At 46.9% G+C, this 18,404-nt stretch overlaps 1 protein-coding gene across 1 annotated transcript in view; it reads left to right on the forward strand.

Moving 5' to 3' along the window:
• The window catches only part of NBEAL2 (neurobeachin like 2), a 209,981-nt gene that overhangs the window by 79,945 nt on the left and 111,632 nt on the right, over positions 1-18,404 (forward strand). The window contains exons 2-5 of the mRNA XM_083405874.1: positions 3,424-3,512; positions 7,621-7,785; positions 12,793-12,874; positions 13,694-13,818. Coding sequence (XP_083262000.1) covers positions 3,424-3,512; positions 7,621-7,785; positions 12,793-12,874; positions 13,694-13,818 — 461 coding nt within the window. The remainder of the gene's footprint in view (positions 1-3,423; positions 3,513-7,620; positions 7,786-12,792; positions 12,875-13,693; positions 13,819-18,404) is intronic.

Consider the following 18,404-nt stretch of genomic DNA (forward strand, 5'->3'; position numbering starts at 1 on the left):
TTTGCGAACTTTTTTTGGAAGCCGAACGTGCACCATTTTAAGTGTTACGCTTCTGATTTGAGGGCCACGCTTCCGATTTGAGTGTTACGTCGAGAAAATAACTTTGCTATTTATTTTGCATTTTTGTTTTTACGGCTCTTTTTTGTTTGGTTTTTGTGACTGTGACTGTATGGAACCCAGTTCAGCTACTGATGGATTGATTGTGTGACTCCAGTACATTGTTTATTGCTTTCATTTTATGGTTCAGTGGCCTCGTTAGATAGTAAAATTCATGTCAAATTGCTGTTTTAGAGGTTGTTTTTAAAAGTCTGGAACGCATCAATCCACTTTGCATTACTTTCTATGGGAAAGCGCGTCTTGGTTTTGGAACGCCTTGGTTTTGGAACGGACTTCCAGAACAGATTAAGTTTGAGAACCAAGGGACCACTGTATACAGTAAGGTCAAAAATACTGAAACTGACATCACGATATGGACTTCATACCAGCTTGGGACGATATATCGGCCAGCCCTACAACACGGGTTTTGTTGGTTTGAAGCACTTGTACTCTGCTGTTAAGCCAAAAAGGCTCCTAGAGCAACTTACAGAGAATCGGTTAAAATGAGCCAGCCACCTCCTGCAGGGTGCTGAAAGACGCAGCACAAAAGGAAAAGGTGACCGGGAGGGAAGAGGAAAAAAGCGAAGTCGGGCACAAAGGTGGTATATCTGTTGTTGGGCTGGGCATTTTCTCAGCCAGCAGTACTACTGTCCTCTTGGTTTTGACGTCCTTGCCCACATCATCAACTCCAAGTATCAGTTCAGGACTTCTGCAGGTCTTCCTATGAATGAATGACTGGAAGGGGTGATGGAGACAAGTGTCACTACACTGTTTAGGTTTTTTTTGCAGTCGGAACTCACCAGAACTCAGTTCCGCCCCTCTCAGGTGGGCACCATTGCCACTGTGAGTTCTGGCACCTCTTTTTCTAGAAAAAATAGCACTGGCGCTGACTACAGTCATACCTCGGCTTATGAACGCTGTGGGTTGCACGTTTTCAGGTTGCGGACTGCGCCGAGCACAGAAGTACTGGAACAGGTTACAGTCATACCTCGGGTTGCGAATACAGTGGTACCTCGGGTTAAGTTCTTAATTCGTTCCGGAGGTCCGTACTTAACGTGAAACTGTTCTTAACCTGAAGCACCACTTTAGCTAATGGGGCTTCCTGCTGCTGCCGCACCAACAGAGCACAGTTTATGTTCTCATCATGAAGCAAAGTTCTTAACCTGAAGCACTATTTCTGGGTTAGCGGAGCCTGTAACCTGAAGCATATGTAACTTGAAGCGTATGTAACCTGAGGTACCACCGTACTGTGGGTTCCATCTTTTCAGGTTGCATCCCGCGGCAACCTGGAAGTACCGGAAAGGGTTACTTCCGGGTTTCGCTGCTCGCGCATGCGCAGACCCGCAAAGTAACATCACGCGCATGCACGGGTTGCATTCCGGAACGGATCCTGTTCGCAGCCAGAGGTACCACTGTACTTCTAGGTTTTGGTGCTCGCGCATGCGCAGGAACACAAACTGACGTCACGCACATGCGCAGAAGCATGTCACACGCATGCGCAAACACGGCGATTCAGGCTGCAAATGCGGATTGCAAATGTGCCTCCCGCACGGACATAGCTGTCAACTTTCAGATTTGAAAATACAGTGGTACCCCGCAAGACGAATGCCTCGCAAGACGGAAAACCCGCTAGACGAAAGGGTTTTCCGTTTTTCAATGCGCTTCGCAGGACGAATTTCCCTATGGGCTTGCTTCGCAAGACGAAAATGTCTTGCAATTCTTGCGATTTTTTTCCGCTCCCCACCCCCTTTTTCTAAAGCGCTAAGCCGCTAATAGCCTTTTAGCAGCTAAGCCGCTAATCCCTTAAGCCTTTAATAGCCGCTAAACCGCTAATAGCGCTAAGCCGCTAAGCCGCTAATAGGGTTGCTTCGCAAGACAAAAAAACCGCTAGACGAAGAGACTCGCGGAACAAATTAATTTCGTCTTGCGAGGCACCACTGTAAGGGATCAGCAGCCTCACCTGTCCCGGGGACAGTCTAAGGGATATCTAACAATCCGGGATAGCAGCGGGAAACGGCGCTGGAATAAGGGAATTTCCCGCCATAAAAGGGGACGGTTGACAGCTATGCGCACGGATCACGTTTACAAGCCGAGATATGACTGTGTTCAGAAGCTTCAATTTCCCAGTCAAAACTTGCAACTTAGCGGACCCTTTCTAAAAAGAATTGTGCAATTGTTCCTTTTATCTCTCGCTTCCGGGATGTGTCATTGCTTTATTGCACTTTTTAAAAAATATACGAGTGTGTAAATGTTTTATTTTGTTACTCTGGATTGTGTTTATGCTGCCCCGGCTCCCTTTGGGAGGAAGGGTGGTGCGAAAATGCAACAATTAAAATTCTCCGTATATATAGTTTGGTGCTATTGTTTGCCCTGTGTGCTGCCTCTGCCACCGCCTCCTCCTTCCTGAATTTAACAGTACGGGCGAGATCCCACTGAGTCAGAGATCACGTAGTAACCTGGGTGATGTCATGGCATAATATTTGACTGATGTTCCAAGACATTAGTAAACTCGTGTGTGTGTTCTGATCGTTGCAACTAATCAGATTTGGCTCATTGTGGTGATGAGCGACAGCAAGAGTCAGAGTGGGGAGCAATTTTAAATGAACAAGTCATTCTTTTCATTCTTGTTTTTTGTTTTAAATAGTTTTATTGGTTTTTCAATATTGTTGTTTAGTCGTTTAGTCGTGTCCGACTCTTCGTGACCCCCTGGACCAGAGCACGCTAGGCCTTCCTGTCTTACACTGCCTCCCGCAGTTTGGTCAGACTCATGTTGGTAGCTTCAAGAACACTGTCCAACCATCTCGTCCTCTGTTGTCCCCTTCTCCTTGTGCCCTCCATCTTTCCCAGGATCAGGGTCTTTTCCGGGGAGTCTTCTCTTCTCATGAGGTGCCCAAAGTCTTGGAGCCTCAGCTTCACGATCTGTCCTTCCAGTGAGCACTCAGGGCTGATTTCCTTCAGAATGGAGAGGTGTGATCTTCTTGCAGTCCATGGGACTCTCAAGAGTCTCCTCCAGCACCAGAATTCAAAAGCATCAATTCTTCAGCGATCAGCCTTCTTTACGGTCCAGCTCTCACTTCCATACATCACTACTGGGAAAACCATAGCTTTCACTATACAGACCTTTGTTGGCAAGGTGATGTCTCTGCTTTTTAAGATGCTGTCGGTTGCCTACCCTGCCCTATAGCTTTGGATCGTAATCAATGTCCTCCTAACTGAACGAGCTTTGACATTGGCCCAGCGAGGGCTTGCATCCTGGGATATTTTGGCCCTGTGATAGAAGGGGATTGCACTTTCTAATCGCTTCTTCTCCTTCCTTTCTTCTTCCAGAAGGACTTGGCGTACCTGCAGCAGTGGCTGGAAGCGTTCGTCGCAAATTTTGAGAAGATCATCACCGTGCATTCGATGGAACCGAGGAGGTAAGCAGAAGGCATCTCGTGCTTTGCTAGTGTGGTGGAGCCAGTGTGGTGTAGTGGTTAAGAGCGGTAGTCTCTTAATCTGGTGAACCGGGTTCGCGTCTCCGCTCCTCCACATGCAGCTGCTGGGTGACCTTGGGCCAGTCACACTTCTCTGAAGTCTCTTACCCCCACTTAACTCACAGAGTGTTTGGAAGGGAAGGGAAAGGGAAGGGAAAGGAGGATGTTAGCCGCTTTGAGACTCCTTCGGGTAGTGATAAAGCGGGATATCAAATCCAAACTCTTCTTCTTCTTTGCTGGTCCAACAATGTCAGTGGGCATTCAGCTGCTTGGTGGATAGGACTCCCTTCCGGCCCTTGAGGGTGAGATGGAAGATGGGGGCTGAATGGAAATTAGGCAATGAAACTAGGCATACGTTTCTCGTAATATAATAACAAGCAGCCCTTGATGCCATTGGTTTAGCTAGTGCTTGGGGAAGTATCCCATTTGCCCAACAGGAGGGCCGTTCCCCTTGGCCTGCTAGCACCACCTCTTTGGCCAGGGCTGCAATACATCCATAATTTCCTGGACATAGCCGGGATTCGTCCATCAATAATGGCGTCCGGGCAGAATTTTCAAAAATCGGCTTTAATGTCTGGGGAAACCCAGGTGTACGGCAGCCCACATCAAACAATTTTCCTTAAAAACTTGGATTTTGTTGGAGATTTTTGCAAGAAAAACTCGACAGCTTTGGGCAGGGGAAAGACAAAAAGGGCTTTTGCGTCCGGATTTTCGCTTTCTGAAATGTGGCAACCCTATCTTTGGCAAGCACGATTGCGGTTCCTGCTTTAGCTCATTGGGTCTGCTTAAGGCATGACTTTTCTGCGTGGTGTGCAATGCTTGCAGGCGTGTGAAAAAACACACCCAAGTGCCCTTGGTGGAAATCGCTTGTCTTGAGGCCTCGTCTTAAGCACTCTTCTTTTCTGTTCCCAGTACCATTTGTGTGTTCCCTCAGCCTCTGATTAGCACACTTCCTGGTTTCCACACTGCCGTTGTGTTGCCACACACACACAACTGCCTGTTGCGACAGTTGCTGGAGGGGATCCATCTATGGTGTAGTTTACCGCTCCTTCTGAGTAGGAGATGTGTGTGTGTGTGTGTGTGTCTGAGAGAAAGAGAGAGAAAGTGGGGAGTATACAGTGGTACCTTGGTACTCAAACTTAATCCGTTCCACAAGTCTGTTCCAAAACCAAAGCGTTCCAAAACCAAGGCGTGCTTTCCCATAGAAAGTAATGCAAAACGGATTAATCCGTTCCAGACTTTCAAAAACAACCCCTAAAAAAGCAATTTCACATAATTTTAACTCTCTAACGAGACCATTGAACCATAAAATGAAAGCAATAATGAATGCACTGTACTATAAAATAAATAAGACAGTATTGTAGATGATAAAAATTGAAATTAAATTTTTTTCTTACCTGCACTGATGATAGTCATTGTTTGTATTGGGGGCTTTTATCCATTTCTGCAGTCACACAATCAATCAGTCGGTAGCGGAACTGGGTTCCACACAGCCACAAAAACAAATCAATTGAAAAAGCCTCAAAAACAAAAACGCAAAATAAATAGCAAAAACAAAAGCGCCAAACTTTATCCATTCCAGAAGTCCGTTTGACTTCCGAAATGTTCGAAAACCAAGGTGCGGCTTCTGATTGGTGTAGGTGCCCGTGACCAACAGCCACGTCGGATGTTCGGCTTCCGAAAAACGTTCAAAAACCAGAACACTTACTTCCGGGTTTTCAGAGTTTGAGAACCAAGGGAACCCACTGTATTGCCTTATCTTATTGTTTGGCTATATATTCTGCAAGCACCTCTTCCAGCTGTGCATCCCATCTTTTCTTTGCAGAAAAATGTGAGCTGGGTTTTTTTTGGGGGGGGGGGTTGCTTAATCTGCAAAGTATTGGTGGACGGCGAGGGGGCTTGGATTGGTGAGTTTAAGCTCTTCCTGCTCTGTTTATGTGATGCACAATTTCTGTCCTGGAAACGGTTTATGGTCCCACTCCTCCCGCCCCTGAAAAGCCAAGATCTCTTGTTGAAGGTGCTGGGTGTTTCTGGGAGAGAGCCTTATCTCCCTCACTGAACTACAATTCCCAGAGTTCCCCGGGAAGAGGGGTTGACCGTTAAACCGCTACCTGGAAGCCCCTTTGACTTTTCTGCTGAGCGTACGATGGGTACCGTTCTCATCCATCGTTTGACCCACATTTGGTTTTGCGGCTCCTGAAAGGAATGAAGTGGTCCGGATGAAAAAGCTTATTTGCCCCTCTCCTGTTTATGGGATGCTGTCCCCAAGGAGGTTCGACTGGCGCCTTCATTATACACCTTTAGGCGAAAATAATAATAATAATAATAAATTTTTATTTACACCCTGCCCTTCAAAACCAGGCTCAGGGCGGCTAACAACAAATTTAAAACATTCCAGGCCTTGGGCTGCTTGACGTCCATGCCCTTTTATTTTTGTTTGAAATCATTTTTACAAAGTTGATATTTAAAAAAATTCAAATACATACCCATATACAGTGGTACCTCGGATTAAGTACTTAATTCGTTCCGGAGGTCCATTCTTAACCTGAAACTGTTCTTAACCTGAAGCACCACTTGAGCTAATGGGGCCTCCTGCTGGTGCTGCGCCGCCGGAGCACGATTTCTGTTCTCATCCTGAAGCAAAGTTCTTAACCTGAGGCAATATTTCTGGGTTAGCGGAGTCTGTAGCCTGAAGCGTATGTAACCTGAAGCGTCTGTAACCCGAGGTACCACTGTACAGAGATTCCTCCGAATCTCAGGACTTCCCCCACCCCCACCCCACTCCCTGGAGTCCCATTTTAAACATTTAAAACTGCATCTTCTTCCATACTCTATTATATCAATCCGTATTTTCCATGGCAATTTGTAGCACTACAAGCGAAATCAAAATCCTGCCAACATTTCCATCTGCTTACAGTGGTCTCTTAAATAGCCTATAAATTTCCCCCATTCTTTTGTAAAGCTTTAGTCTTCCTCTTGGTTTTCCGGTCAGTTTTGCCATTTCGGCATACTCCATCATAGTTTGCCCTTTTAAAATGTGATGTGGAATTGGGGGTTTTTTTTGCTTTGTTTTTTTTCCCTTGTTTTTGTTATGCATTTTGTGTCTTTTGTGCTGTAATTTTGTATTTAAAACTGCCATGAGATCTATGGATGAAGGGTGGCATATTAGCATTTTGTTGTTGTTCAGTCATTTAGTCGTGTCCGCCTCTTCGTGACCCCATGGACCAGAGCACGCCAGGCACTCCTGTCTTCCACTGCCTCCCGCAGTTTGGTCAAACTCATGTTAGCAGCTTTGAGAACACTGTCCCACCATCTCGTCCTCTGTCCTCCCCTTCTCCTTGTGCCCTCCATCTTTCCCAATATTAGGGTTTTTTTGCAGGGAGTCTTCTCTTCTCATGAGGTGGCCAAAGTCTTGGAGCCTCAACTTCAGGATCTGTCCTTCCAGTGAGCCCTCAGGGCTGATTTCCTTCAGAATGGAGAGGTTTGATCTTCTTGCAGTCCAAGGGACTCTCAAGAGTCTCCTCCAGCACCACAATTCAAAAGCATCAATTCTTCGGCGATAAGCCTTCTTTAGGGTCCAGCTCTCACTTCCATACATCACTCCTGGGAAAACCAGAGGTTTAACTATACGGACCTTTGTCGGCAAGGTGATGTCTCTGCTTTTTAAGATGCTGTCTAGGTTTGTCATTGCTTTTCTCCTAAGAAGCAGGCGTCTTTTAATTTCGTGACTGCTGTCACCATCTGCGGTGATGATAATAATAATAACAACAACAACAATAACAACAACAACAACATCTCTTTTTCAACTGCCCAGATGCCTTGGAAGAAGACTTGCCTGTTAATCCCATTTCTATACCTCCTTCTGCTAGAGAGTGTAGCTTTTTCTCCTTATAGCATCTGGAGCAAATTTGGCTGAGAGAGCCCATGGGCTAAGTTGTGGGCTAAGCCAGTTTTACCCACCTGGGTAACTTCGGAAGGGTGCGATGTTCTCAAGGGCTGATCTCCACGGAGGGGAGTTTGCAAACTTATTTTTTATGCTCTTTTCTTGCAGGCCGGAGGACTCTGTCTCTGAGATCCCGCTGCTCCCCTGTGATGTCTTGCAGACCCTGACCCAGCAGCTGACGTCTTGTGTGAACCAGATTTCCCGCCAGGAGGTGGCTGAGGCAGGCCTCAACCAGGCCCTCTTGCTGATCAAGTTCTTCATCATCATTTGCAGGTACGGGTTGTGATTCCTCCTCGTTTTTGGACTCTGGTTAGCGCTGCTTCTCATCTTCTGACTTTTATTTTATTTTTTAAAAATACTTTATTGAATTGCAGAGGGATGCGGCCCTAAGCTATAGCTTGTTTAGCTTATAGGTAAATACGGCACTGTTGCTTTAACACACAAATTGATGGAACCTCCCGTTTAGAGGCAGTCTACCTGCATCCCTAGGGACACAGGTGGTGCTGTGGGCTAAACCACAGAGCCTAGGACTTGCCGATCAGAAGGTCGGTGGTTCGAATCCCCTCGACAGGGTGAGCTCTCATTGTTCGGTCCCTTCTCCTGCCAACCTAGCAGTTCGAAAGCACGTCAAAGTGCAAGTAGATAAATAGGTACCACTCTGGCAGGAAGGTAAACAGCGTTTCCGTGCGCTGCTCTGGTTCGCCAGAAATGGCTTAGTTCTGCTGGCCACATGACCCAGAAGCTGCGCGCCGGCTCCCTCGGCCAGTAAAGCGAGATGAGCGCCACAACCCCAGAGTCAGCCATGACTGGACCTAATGGTCAGGGGTCCCTTTACCTTTAACAAAAACAAACAATATCACAAGCAAAAAAGGAGAAATAACAAATTACGCAAAAGAAAAAATAAAATAACAACTACCACACTTTTAGAAGACATTTGAAGGCAACCCTGTTTAGGAAGCTTTTAATGTTTAATAGACTATTGCATTTTAATATTCTGCCCAGAATATATTGTATTTTAATATTCTGCCCAGAGAAGCTGCCTAGAGTGGCTGGGGAAACCCAACCAGATGGGCAGGGTATAAATAATAAATTATTATTATTATTATTATTATTATTATTATTATTATTATTACTCTCTCGCTGCACTCTGTGCCCTCCTCATGCCTTGGAGGAAGAGACAGCATAAAACTCATTTGTCCAACCAAGCCGTCCTGCCCCGAATCGGCCTTTTCTGGCCCCTCGCCCGCTTTGGTTTCCAGCAGCTCAGAGCCTGGGCTGTCCTTCGCCGTGCCAATAACCAGCTATCGCTCTGCTATCAAAACTCCCTTTCCTTCCTCCCTCCTGGCTTGAGTCCCAGCCCACCTCCAGCCGCTCTGTTGCCGCTGAAGATCTGCTTCTCTGCTTCCCTGCCTCCCCCTCTCTTAAAAACACACATAAAAAAAACACACACACACACACACACACACAAAAAAAAAAAACCTGGGCTATTCTGGGTCTGGTGTGATGCAAAGCCATGTTCGTCTTCCTGTGAGGTCTGCGAGCCAGAGATAAGGACCGGCTGATAATTGCTCTTCTCGCACAGTTACAAAAAACTCCCGGGGGGCCGGCAGAGACCTGAAATGAAATTCCCCAGGAGAGGGGTCTTGGCTGGAAGTGCCTTTATTAATAGAGGGGCCAAGAATGCCTTTGAAGTAGGCCTGCGGTGGACTTTGAGAAAGGTGGGGGGGGGTCTTTGTTTTTTGCACACCTGCCCCTTCTGGACCTCTGCAGCATCCTCACTGAAACAAGCCTCTTTGCCGAGCCGCCCTGGGCGACCGGCACTCAATGGAATTGTGCCCGGAACAGGCAACATGGACATGTGTCAGGAACGGAGGTTTGCCTGTGCGGAATAATGGCTCAGGGCTTCCAGCCAAGGCCAGGCTAACCGGTTGTGCCCACCCAGACCCACCCACCCACCCACCACTTTAGGGGCAAGGCGTAGACAGACCGTTTTCTTCGTGACTTTTTTTTTGTGTGGACCAGGCCAAGGGGAGATGTTTTCTTCTGTGCATGCGAGAAAATATGTTAAACCCGCATCCGCTTATCTTGAGTTAATTTTTATCCACTCTGTGCAGGAATATGAAGTTGTCCCATCCGGGTATCGAACCTGCAACCCAGCTGAGCTATGCAGGTTGTGAGCGTCAGGCTATAGGGTTTCGGGTTGTTCTCTTCCTCAGCAGGGCTCTTGTGCCTTAGAATCATAGAATCATAGAGAGTTGGAAGAGACCACAAGGGCCATCGAGTCCAACCCCCTGCCAAGCAGGAAACACCATCAGAGCACTCCTGACATATGGTTGTCAAGCCTCTGCTTAAAGACCTCCAAAGAAGGAGACTCCACCACACTCCTGGGCAGCAAATTCCACTGTCGAACAGCTCTTACTGTCAGGAAGTTCTTCCTAATGTTTAGGTGGAATCTTCTTTCTTGTAGTTTGGATCCATTGCTCCATGTCCGCTTCTCTGGAGCAGCAGAAAACAACCTTTCTCCCTCCTCTATGTGACATCCTTTGATATATTTGAACATGGCTATCATATCACCCCTTAACCTCCTCTTCTCCAGGCTAAACATGCCCAGCTCCCTTAGCCGTTCCTCATAAGGCATCGTTTCCAGGCCTTGAAAAAGCTTTTCTGATCTCTCTTATTGGGGGGAAACTTCACCTACTCAAAAGCGCAGGAGCCCAGCTAGGGAAAAGGTAACAACCCCAAAGAGGACTGCGCTGCCTATGAGTTTGTGTAAAACTGAACCCAGGCTCTGGGGAGTCCCCTGTGTGAAAAACAGCTGTGTTCAAATTGACTGCGCTTCAACGTTAAGCTTGGGGGAATTTTCAGGCTGGCATTTTGGGGGGTTTCCTTGGGGGATTTTGAGTATTTTCTCAGCAGTCAGCTTAAATATATTTAGGGTTTTTGGGCTGGAGGGAGCGGTTGCCCCGTCCGTATTGAAGAGGGCAGTTTAGGCGAAAGCAGCTGCAGTAATTTTCTCTCCATCGGGAACAGAACCAAGAACTGAATCATGGACTTTTGTGTGTGTTTGTTGATCTTGATTTTTTTATATATACCGTATTTTTCGCTCTATAAGACACACCAGACCACAAGACGCACCTAGTTTTTGGAGGAGGAAAACAAGAAAAAAAATATTCTGAATCTCAGAAGCCAGAACAGCAAGAGGGATCGCTGCGCAGTGAAAGCAGCAATCCCTCTTGCTGTTCTGGCTCCTGGGATAGCTGCGCAGCCTGCATTCGCTCCATAAGACGCACACACATTTCCCCTTACTTTTTAGGAGGGAAAAAGTGAGTCTTATAGAGCAAAAAATGCGGGATATGTATATACATTTTTATTGGTTTTTTAACAAACCAGTTCCAACAGTCATACAACATACCTTCTCAACTTATACGATATTTTAGACTTCCGTCAGCACCTCTGATGATTTTCCATTCTTTATCACTTATTCTGCATTTTTAAATTTCTACATTGCATTTAATTGTCCTTAACTAATAATTCTTTTCATAGCCTTTCTTGTAACATTTCAAATAATCCACCTTACAAAACTTCCTGCAAACCTACTAGCATCATCTGTTCATCACAATTACTTTTCAAATAGTTCATATATTTACTCCAGTCCTCTAAGAATCTCTGATCCCGCAGGTTTCGAATCCTTCCTTTTAATTTACCTAATTCTGCATAGTCGTGTGTTGATCTTGACATTAACATACATGCACAAATATTATTTCCCTTTGAGCAGCAGCATGATCCCATGGAGAAAAATGCTCACCCATTTTGCAGCCTTATCATCGCGCAAACGTGCTACGTATTTTCGACTCTGCGTTGTATTGATGGAAGGGGATGTGATGGAACGAGAGCATAGCTGTCAAGTGTCCCTGATTTGGCGTGAAACTCCTTATCCCAGCGCCGTGTCCCGCTGCTGTCCCTTATTGATGATTTCCCTTAAATTTCCCGGGTTTCATGCTCGCCCGGCTCGGGAGGGAAGCAGCGGCTCGGGGTCCTCCGCCACGCGCGAGAGCGCGCACATGAGCTGCCGCGTCTCTGTCTCTTCCTTTTCCCCCTCAGGGGCGCATCGTGAGGAGACAGGTGGCGGTGGGCGGGCAGGCAGCCCCTCTCTTGCAAGACTTCCGCCGCGCTGCCAGGGGAAGCCAGAGGTGGCAGCGGCTGAGGAGGCAGCCTGAGGGAGGAGGAAGAGGAGGGGGTGGTGAGGGAAGCAGAAGGGCGGCGCTTCAGTGGCCGCGGCGGCGCCACAACCGCCTCATGCCAGGCTCGCGGGTGGCGTGGGCGAGAGTCTCCCTCCCTCTCAGGCAGGGAAGGGCCGATGGAACTCCTCGTGCCAGGACGAAGGCAGCCCCGACGTGCTGCTTAGCATCCCCTCCAACCAGTGCAGCATCTAAATGTAGTGATTTCCCCCTCTGCATCCCTTTCATAACTCTATTTTTATAAATCATTTGTCCATCCATAGTTCAAATTTTTACTACAAGTTTTCTGTCAATCCTACCAATGTATGTAACTCTTTACGATAGCTTCTCAACTAAATTATAAACTTTCCCCATTCTTTATTAAAGAGGTCCTCCTTCTGGTTTCTAATTCTGCCTGTAAGCTTTGCCATCTCGACGTCGTTCATCAGTTTTGTCTGCCACTCTCCTTTGGTCAGAGTTGTAGACCCTTACGATCATCTAGTCCAACCCCCTGCAAAACACAGTCAGTCGCAGCCAAAGCAGCATGGCTCCATCAGTGGCGGATTTCTGTATAAGCTCAGCAAAATCCCTTATTTTGGCTGCTGATGCCTTATTTTTGAGGCTGCTGGTCCCGTATTTTCAAATATGTAAGTTGACAGCTATGAACGAGAGACAGGCAGAACCGACTGTCCGGAGTACCGGACGCCGTTTGCAAAAAGAGCACCTCCAATTTTCCTAGATCTTGAGGGCTAGAAAATTGGCTGTCGCCAAAATTCATGGGCTGTGCACTCCCGCTCACGACTTAATTTATATGCAAATTTCTGCATCAGAAATATTAGCAGGACAGCAGCCCCTCCTCCTCTTTGCCAACTTACTCGCTCTCTCATTACCGCCCAGTGTGAGGTGCTTCATACATAATAAATATTACCATTATCTCTCTTTTGCAGCGCATTAGCATGCATGTGAAGAAATTAGCTGGCTTGGGTCTCCAGCGGCTGCAGATGACAAAGGACTTTGTGGTTGTTTGACTGTTTCTCATCCCTCCCCTACTGCGTCTTTGCAGGAATCTCGAAAACGTCCAAACTGACCGGCCTCCGGTGTTTATTCACGAGGTGACCAGTTTGCTGTCTGCTTATTCGAAGAAGGTAAGCTCAAATTCCTCGCCCTCTGTGTTTGCAAAGGCTGGATGCTTCAAATTCCTAGGAACAGAGGAGTTAGCAAGTGGTTCAAGTTAGGTGATGAAATTTACATAACTAGCTCAGAGTCCTTAAGGGGAAGAATGATGGATTTGATCATGGGGAAGAGACAGGGCTTGCTTTCAGTTGTATACAGTGGTACCTTGGGTTAAATATGCTTCAGGTTACATACGCTTCAGGTTACAGACTCCGCTAACCCGGAAATAGTACCTCGGGTTAAGAACTTTGCTTCAGGATGAGAACAGAAATCGTGCTCCGGCGGCAGCAGGAGGCCCCATTAGCTAAAGTGGTGCTTCAGGTTAAGAACAGTTTCAGGTTAAGAATGGACCTCCAGAACAGATTAAGTACTTAACCCGAGGTACCACTGTACAGGAGCAACACGTATGCATCTCTCTATTTTTCCACAAAAAAAAATATATTAAGTTTTCCACAATTATAACAAATGTAACATAGAAAAAAGAAAAAGCACACGAAAGAAAACACATTACAATACAGTGGTACCTCTGGTTAAGTACTCAAGTCGCACGCTCGTTTTCCTCCGCCCCGCCCGGTCTTTTTTCCTTTCCTCTCGTGGCTCTTGTAGCCTTCTTATCAGATGAATTGAATGAGTGCCCAGGGCTCTTTTCACATCTTCAAAAGCACGCTTAATGACATGAATGTATTTCGGCTAGCTGTTGGGTTGGAGAAAAAGCTTTCTTGAGAACAAGAAATGAAGGGGGGGGAACCTCGCAATCTGCAGATTAACCGAGCCGCTTGTGTCCTTGCCAGCTCAAGAACGCCCAGGGACAGAATTTGCGTTACCGGAGTCAACTGGAGAACGTAACTCTCTACGTGTTGCACCTCTATGAATGCCTATTTGATCCCTACCAGACGTGGAGGAGGCAGCTGAGCGGGTGAGTGCGTTGTACAACCGGTGTGGTGATCCACTGGATCATAGAATCATAAGAGTTTGAAGGGAAACCCAGAGTCATCTAGTCCAACCCCGTGAAATGCAGGAATACCCGAATCGAACCTGCAACCTTGGCATGATTACATAATATAATAATATCTTTATTGTCATTGCCCCCTTCGGGGACAACGAAATTACTTGACTGCTCCATAAAAACACTAATTAAACAATACAGTATAATACAGCAAGGGAGATTAGATGACTTTCAAAGTCCGGGCTTCCCATTCAGGGCCGAGATCGCTCTGGAGAAGAAGCTGTTCTTAAGACGGCTCGTTCTTGTCTTCATCGTCCTGTATCTCCGTCCCGACGGCAAGAGCTCGAAGAGACAGTGACCAGGATGCGATGGATCTTTTACTATGTCCAGTGCCTTCCTATGGCACCTTGTGGCATAAATCTGCTCTAAGGTGGAGAGTGGGCAGCCAACAATGCTCTCTGCTGCCTTAACAACCCTGCACAACCCCATCCTGTCCTGGGTACCACACAGCTTCCGTACCACACACATAAGCCGTAAGTGAGCACGCTCTCAATGGCACAGTGATAGAAGGCAAGCAGAGTGGATTTGATTTACATTAAATCGATTTAAATCACGGTTTAAATCACTAGCCAGCGATTTAAATCGTTTTCTTACAGAAAGGCTCATTCTTGCTGATATCATCGTAATATTCACAACCAGAGGAAAGGTTTCATTTTTGGAATAATAAACTCCCAGAGTAGTTTTTACAGTTACATCAAAAATTACTGATTTGGTTATACTATTAGAAATACACAGACACATAATTATGAAATTATGGTGAGGTTCAGTAAGTTAGAATCATAGAATCATAGTTAACTGTTTATATTTGGACAGCTTTTCGGCTGTACTTGATTGGAAGGAGAAAAATAATCCTTGCCTTAATAACAATTTAAACAATTTACTTAACTAAAAAAACACACCACATTATAGCATATGTATCCATGTTTGTTAACTGATGTGGTTAAAGGTAAAGGTAAAGGGACCCCTGACCATTCAGTCCAGTCGTGGCCGACTCTGGGGTTGCAGCGCTCATCTCACTTTACTGGCCGAGGGAGCCAGCGTACAGCTTCCGGGTCATTTGGCCAGCATGACTAAACTGCTTCTGGTGAACCAGAGCAGCGCACGGAAACACCCTTTACCTTCCCACCCAAGTGGTACCTATTTATCTACTTGCACTGGTGTGCTTTAGAACTGCTAGGTTGGCAGGAGCAGGGACCGAGCAACGAGAGCTCACCCCGTCACAGGGATTCAAACCGCCGACCTTCTGATCGGCAAGTCCTAGGCTCTGTGGTTTAACCCACAGCGCCACCCGCGTCCCTACTGATGTGGTTATATGTGTTTAAAAACAATTTTAAAAAAAACTTAGACTGAGTTTTGGCACACATGAAAAACTTAAAACAAATCCTTGTTTCCTGATGAGTAGCCTTTGGACTAGAATGTAACTTAAATAGAAAACTATCTTTAGAAAGATTTTCCCCCCAAATGCACTTTGTTTTAAAAATCCAATTTAAATTTAAAAAAAAACCATTAAAAAAAATAAATCATTGATTTTTATCCACCCCGCGTTACCGGCACCACACTCTAGCCGACTGAGCTATGCAGGCTGATTCTGCTGAACTACAACTCCCATCATCCCTGAGCACTAGCCATGCCTGCTAGGGCTGATGGGAGTTGTAGTTCCACATCACCTGGAGGGCCGACGGTTCCCTGCTTTGGGTTTAGACCTTGCATGTCAGGAAGGAGGCTCTGGGCACCGGCAGACAGCTCAGTCATTAAACCAGGATCTGGTGATAGCTGCAACCTTGGGGTTATCACTTGGGGGTCTGGTGCTGCTCAGCTGCCAAACCGAGAGAAGAGAAGTTCCGGGATTTTAAAAAACAACAATTTTATAAGTTGTGTGCCTTTGTTTCTCTGTTTGACCCTCTTACATTGTTCTCTGTGCGTGTGGTATTTTACGCCTTGTGACTCGCTGCTGTTTTTATTGCTATTAGTTTAGTATTTATTTCTCGCAATTGACTTTCTGTTAATGATTGTTTGCTGGTATTTAATTTCATTGTGCACCGTTACATTCTGATGGATTATTGAGGGTTACTTTACAGTCGGGACGCGGGTGGCGCTGTGGGTAAAACCTCAGGGCCTAGGACTTGCCGATCGTATGGTTGGCGGTTCGAATCCCCGTGGCGGGGTGAGCTCCCGTCGTTCGGTTCCAGCTCCTGCCCACCTAGCAGTTCGAAAGCACAATTAAGTGCAAGTAGATAAATAGGTACCACTTTCTAGCGGGAAGGTAAACAGCGTTCCGTGTGCTGCTCTGGTGCCGGTTCGCTGGGGCAGCTTCGTCACGCTGGCCACGTGACCCGGAAGTGTCTGCGGACAGCGCTGGCTCCCGGCCTCTAGAGTGAGATGGGCGCACAACCCTAGAGTCTGTCAAGACTGGCCCATACGGGCAGGGGTACCTTTACCTTTACCTTTACAGTCATACCTCAGGTTACAGACGCTTCAGGTTGTGTTTTTTTGGGTTGCGGACCGTTGAAAGCCGGAAGTACTGGAATGGGTTACTTCTGGGTTTCGGCGGTCGTGCATGCACAGAAGCACTAAATTGCGCTTTGCGCATGTGCAGATGCGCCGCTGCAGGTTGCAAACATGCTTCCTGCACAGATCATGTTCACAACCTGAGTGTCCACTGTATTTGAAATAAGTTGTTTAAAGTGGTGCCTCGCAAGACGAAATTAATTCGTTCTGCGAGTTTTTTCGTCTTGCGAAGCACCACTGTGTATTGACGGTTTCCCATAGGAATGCATTGGCGGGTTTAAAAAAAAGGCGCAAGACGTTTCGTCTTGCGAAGCAAGCCCATAGGGAAATCCGTCTTGCGAAGCAACTCAGAAAACGAAAAACTCTTTCGTCTTGCGAGTTTTTCGTCTTCCGAGGCATTCGTCTTGCGAGGTACCACTGCATTTTAAAGTTATGTTTCTGTTAGGCCTTTTTTTTTGTATTTGATCGGATAGTTATAAGGTGTGTGTGATCCTTGTTGTTTCGTCGGCTTGTAAACTGCCTCGTGTGATATAGAAAGGCAGTGAACAAATTAAAAATTAAATTAAATGCTTCCCAATGGAGGCTGCCAGGCGGTTGAGTTTCTTGGCTGATAATGCAGTTTGCATTTCGCTGGGGTCTTGCCACGAAGCCGGAGAAAGGCATTTCAGTGTTTACGGTTTGAAGGCGCTCTTGAGATCTGAAAATGCCCATGTCCCTTGGGGCAAGCAGAGAATGCCAAGCAGGGCTGTTAAAACAAAAGCTTCGGTTTGTTTATACCTTCCATTAATCAAGTGCACTTAATTTTACTGGGAAATCAATGAAGTGCTTGCTTGCGGCCGGCAGCAGGAGAGCGGCTGCCACGATTCGTGGGCTCGGGTTTTTGGGCCGGCTGCCAAAATCCATTCCTGTGCAGGGTGATTACAGACGCGTGGAACGATGAGAGTCGGGGTTGCGACTGGGGACGGGGCTGGAAGTCCGTGGCAGCTCAGCCATTTTCACGCGGGAGCTCCTGGGTTCAGCTGCTGGCATTTCCATTTAGGAAACCAGCCGGTAGGGAACCAAGTGTCAAGGATCTGTCAAGGAGACAGGTCAATCACAGGGTGGGCACAAACAGCAGCGTGCTCTGGTTCGCCTTCACCCAGCTGAGTTGGCAAGAGCACAGCGCCGATAACGCCAAGGTTGCAGGTTCGATCCCCGTACGGTATAATAATAATAGTAGTAGTAGTAATAATAATAATAATAATAATAATAATAATAATAATAATAATAATTTATTATTTATACCCTACTCATCTGGCTGGGTTTTCCTAGCCACTCTGGGCATTCCTAATGCGGGTGGCGCTGTGGGTTAAACCACTGAGCTTCTTGGGCTTGCCGATCAGAAGGTTGGTGGTTCGAATCCCCGCAACGGGGTGAGCTCCCGTCACTTGATCCCTGCTCCTGCCAACCTAGCAATTCGAAAGCACATCAAAATAACTTGGCTTCTCGCAGCGAGGGAACCGCCAGAAGGCCCTCGGCACCGGACCTCCGTGTCCGGGCAGAACGATGGAGGTGGAGACGCTCCTTCAGGTATACAGGACCGAGGCCATTTAGGGCTTTAAAGGTCAGCACCAATACTTTGTGCACAGAAACGTACTGGGAGCCAATGTAGATCTTTCAAGACCGGTGTTATATAGTCTTGGCGGCTGCTCCCAGTCACCAGTCTAGGATTAGTTGTAGTTTCCAGGTCACCTTCAAAGGTAGCCCCACGTAGAGCGCATTGCAGTAGTCCAAGCGGGAGATAACCAGAGCATGCACCACTCTGGCGAGACAGTCTGCGGGTAGGAAGGGTCTCATCCTGCACACCAGATGGAGCTGGCAGACAGCTGCCCTGAACACAGAATTAACCTGCGCCTCCATGGACAGCTGTGAGTCCAAAATGACTCCCAGGCTGCGCACCTGGTCCTTCAGGGGCACAGTTGCCCCATTCAGAACCAGGGAGTCCTAAC

Source organism: Podarcis tiliguerta, assembly GCF_965153285.1.
Source record: "Podarcis tiliguerta genome assembly, chromosome: 12".
Classification (NCBI taxonomy): Eukaryota; Metazoa; Chordata; class Lepidosauria; order Squamata; family Lacertidae; genus Podarcis; species Podarcis tiliguerta.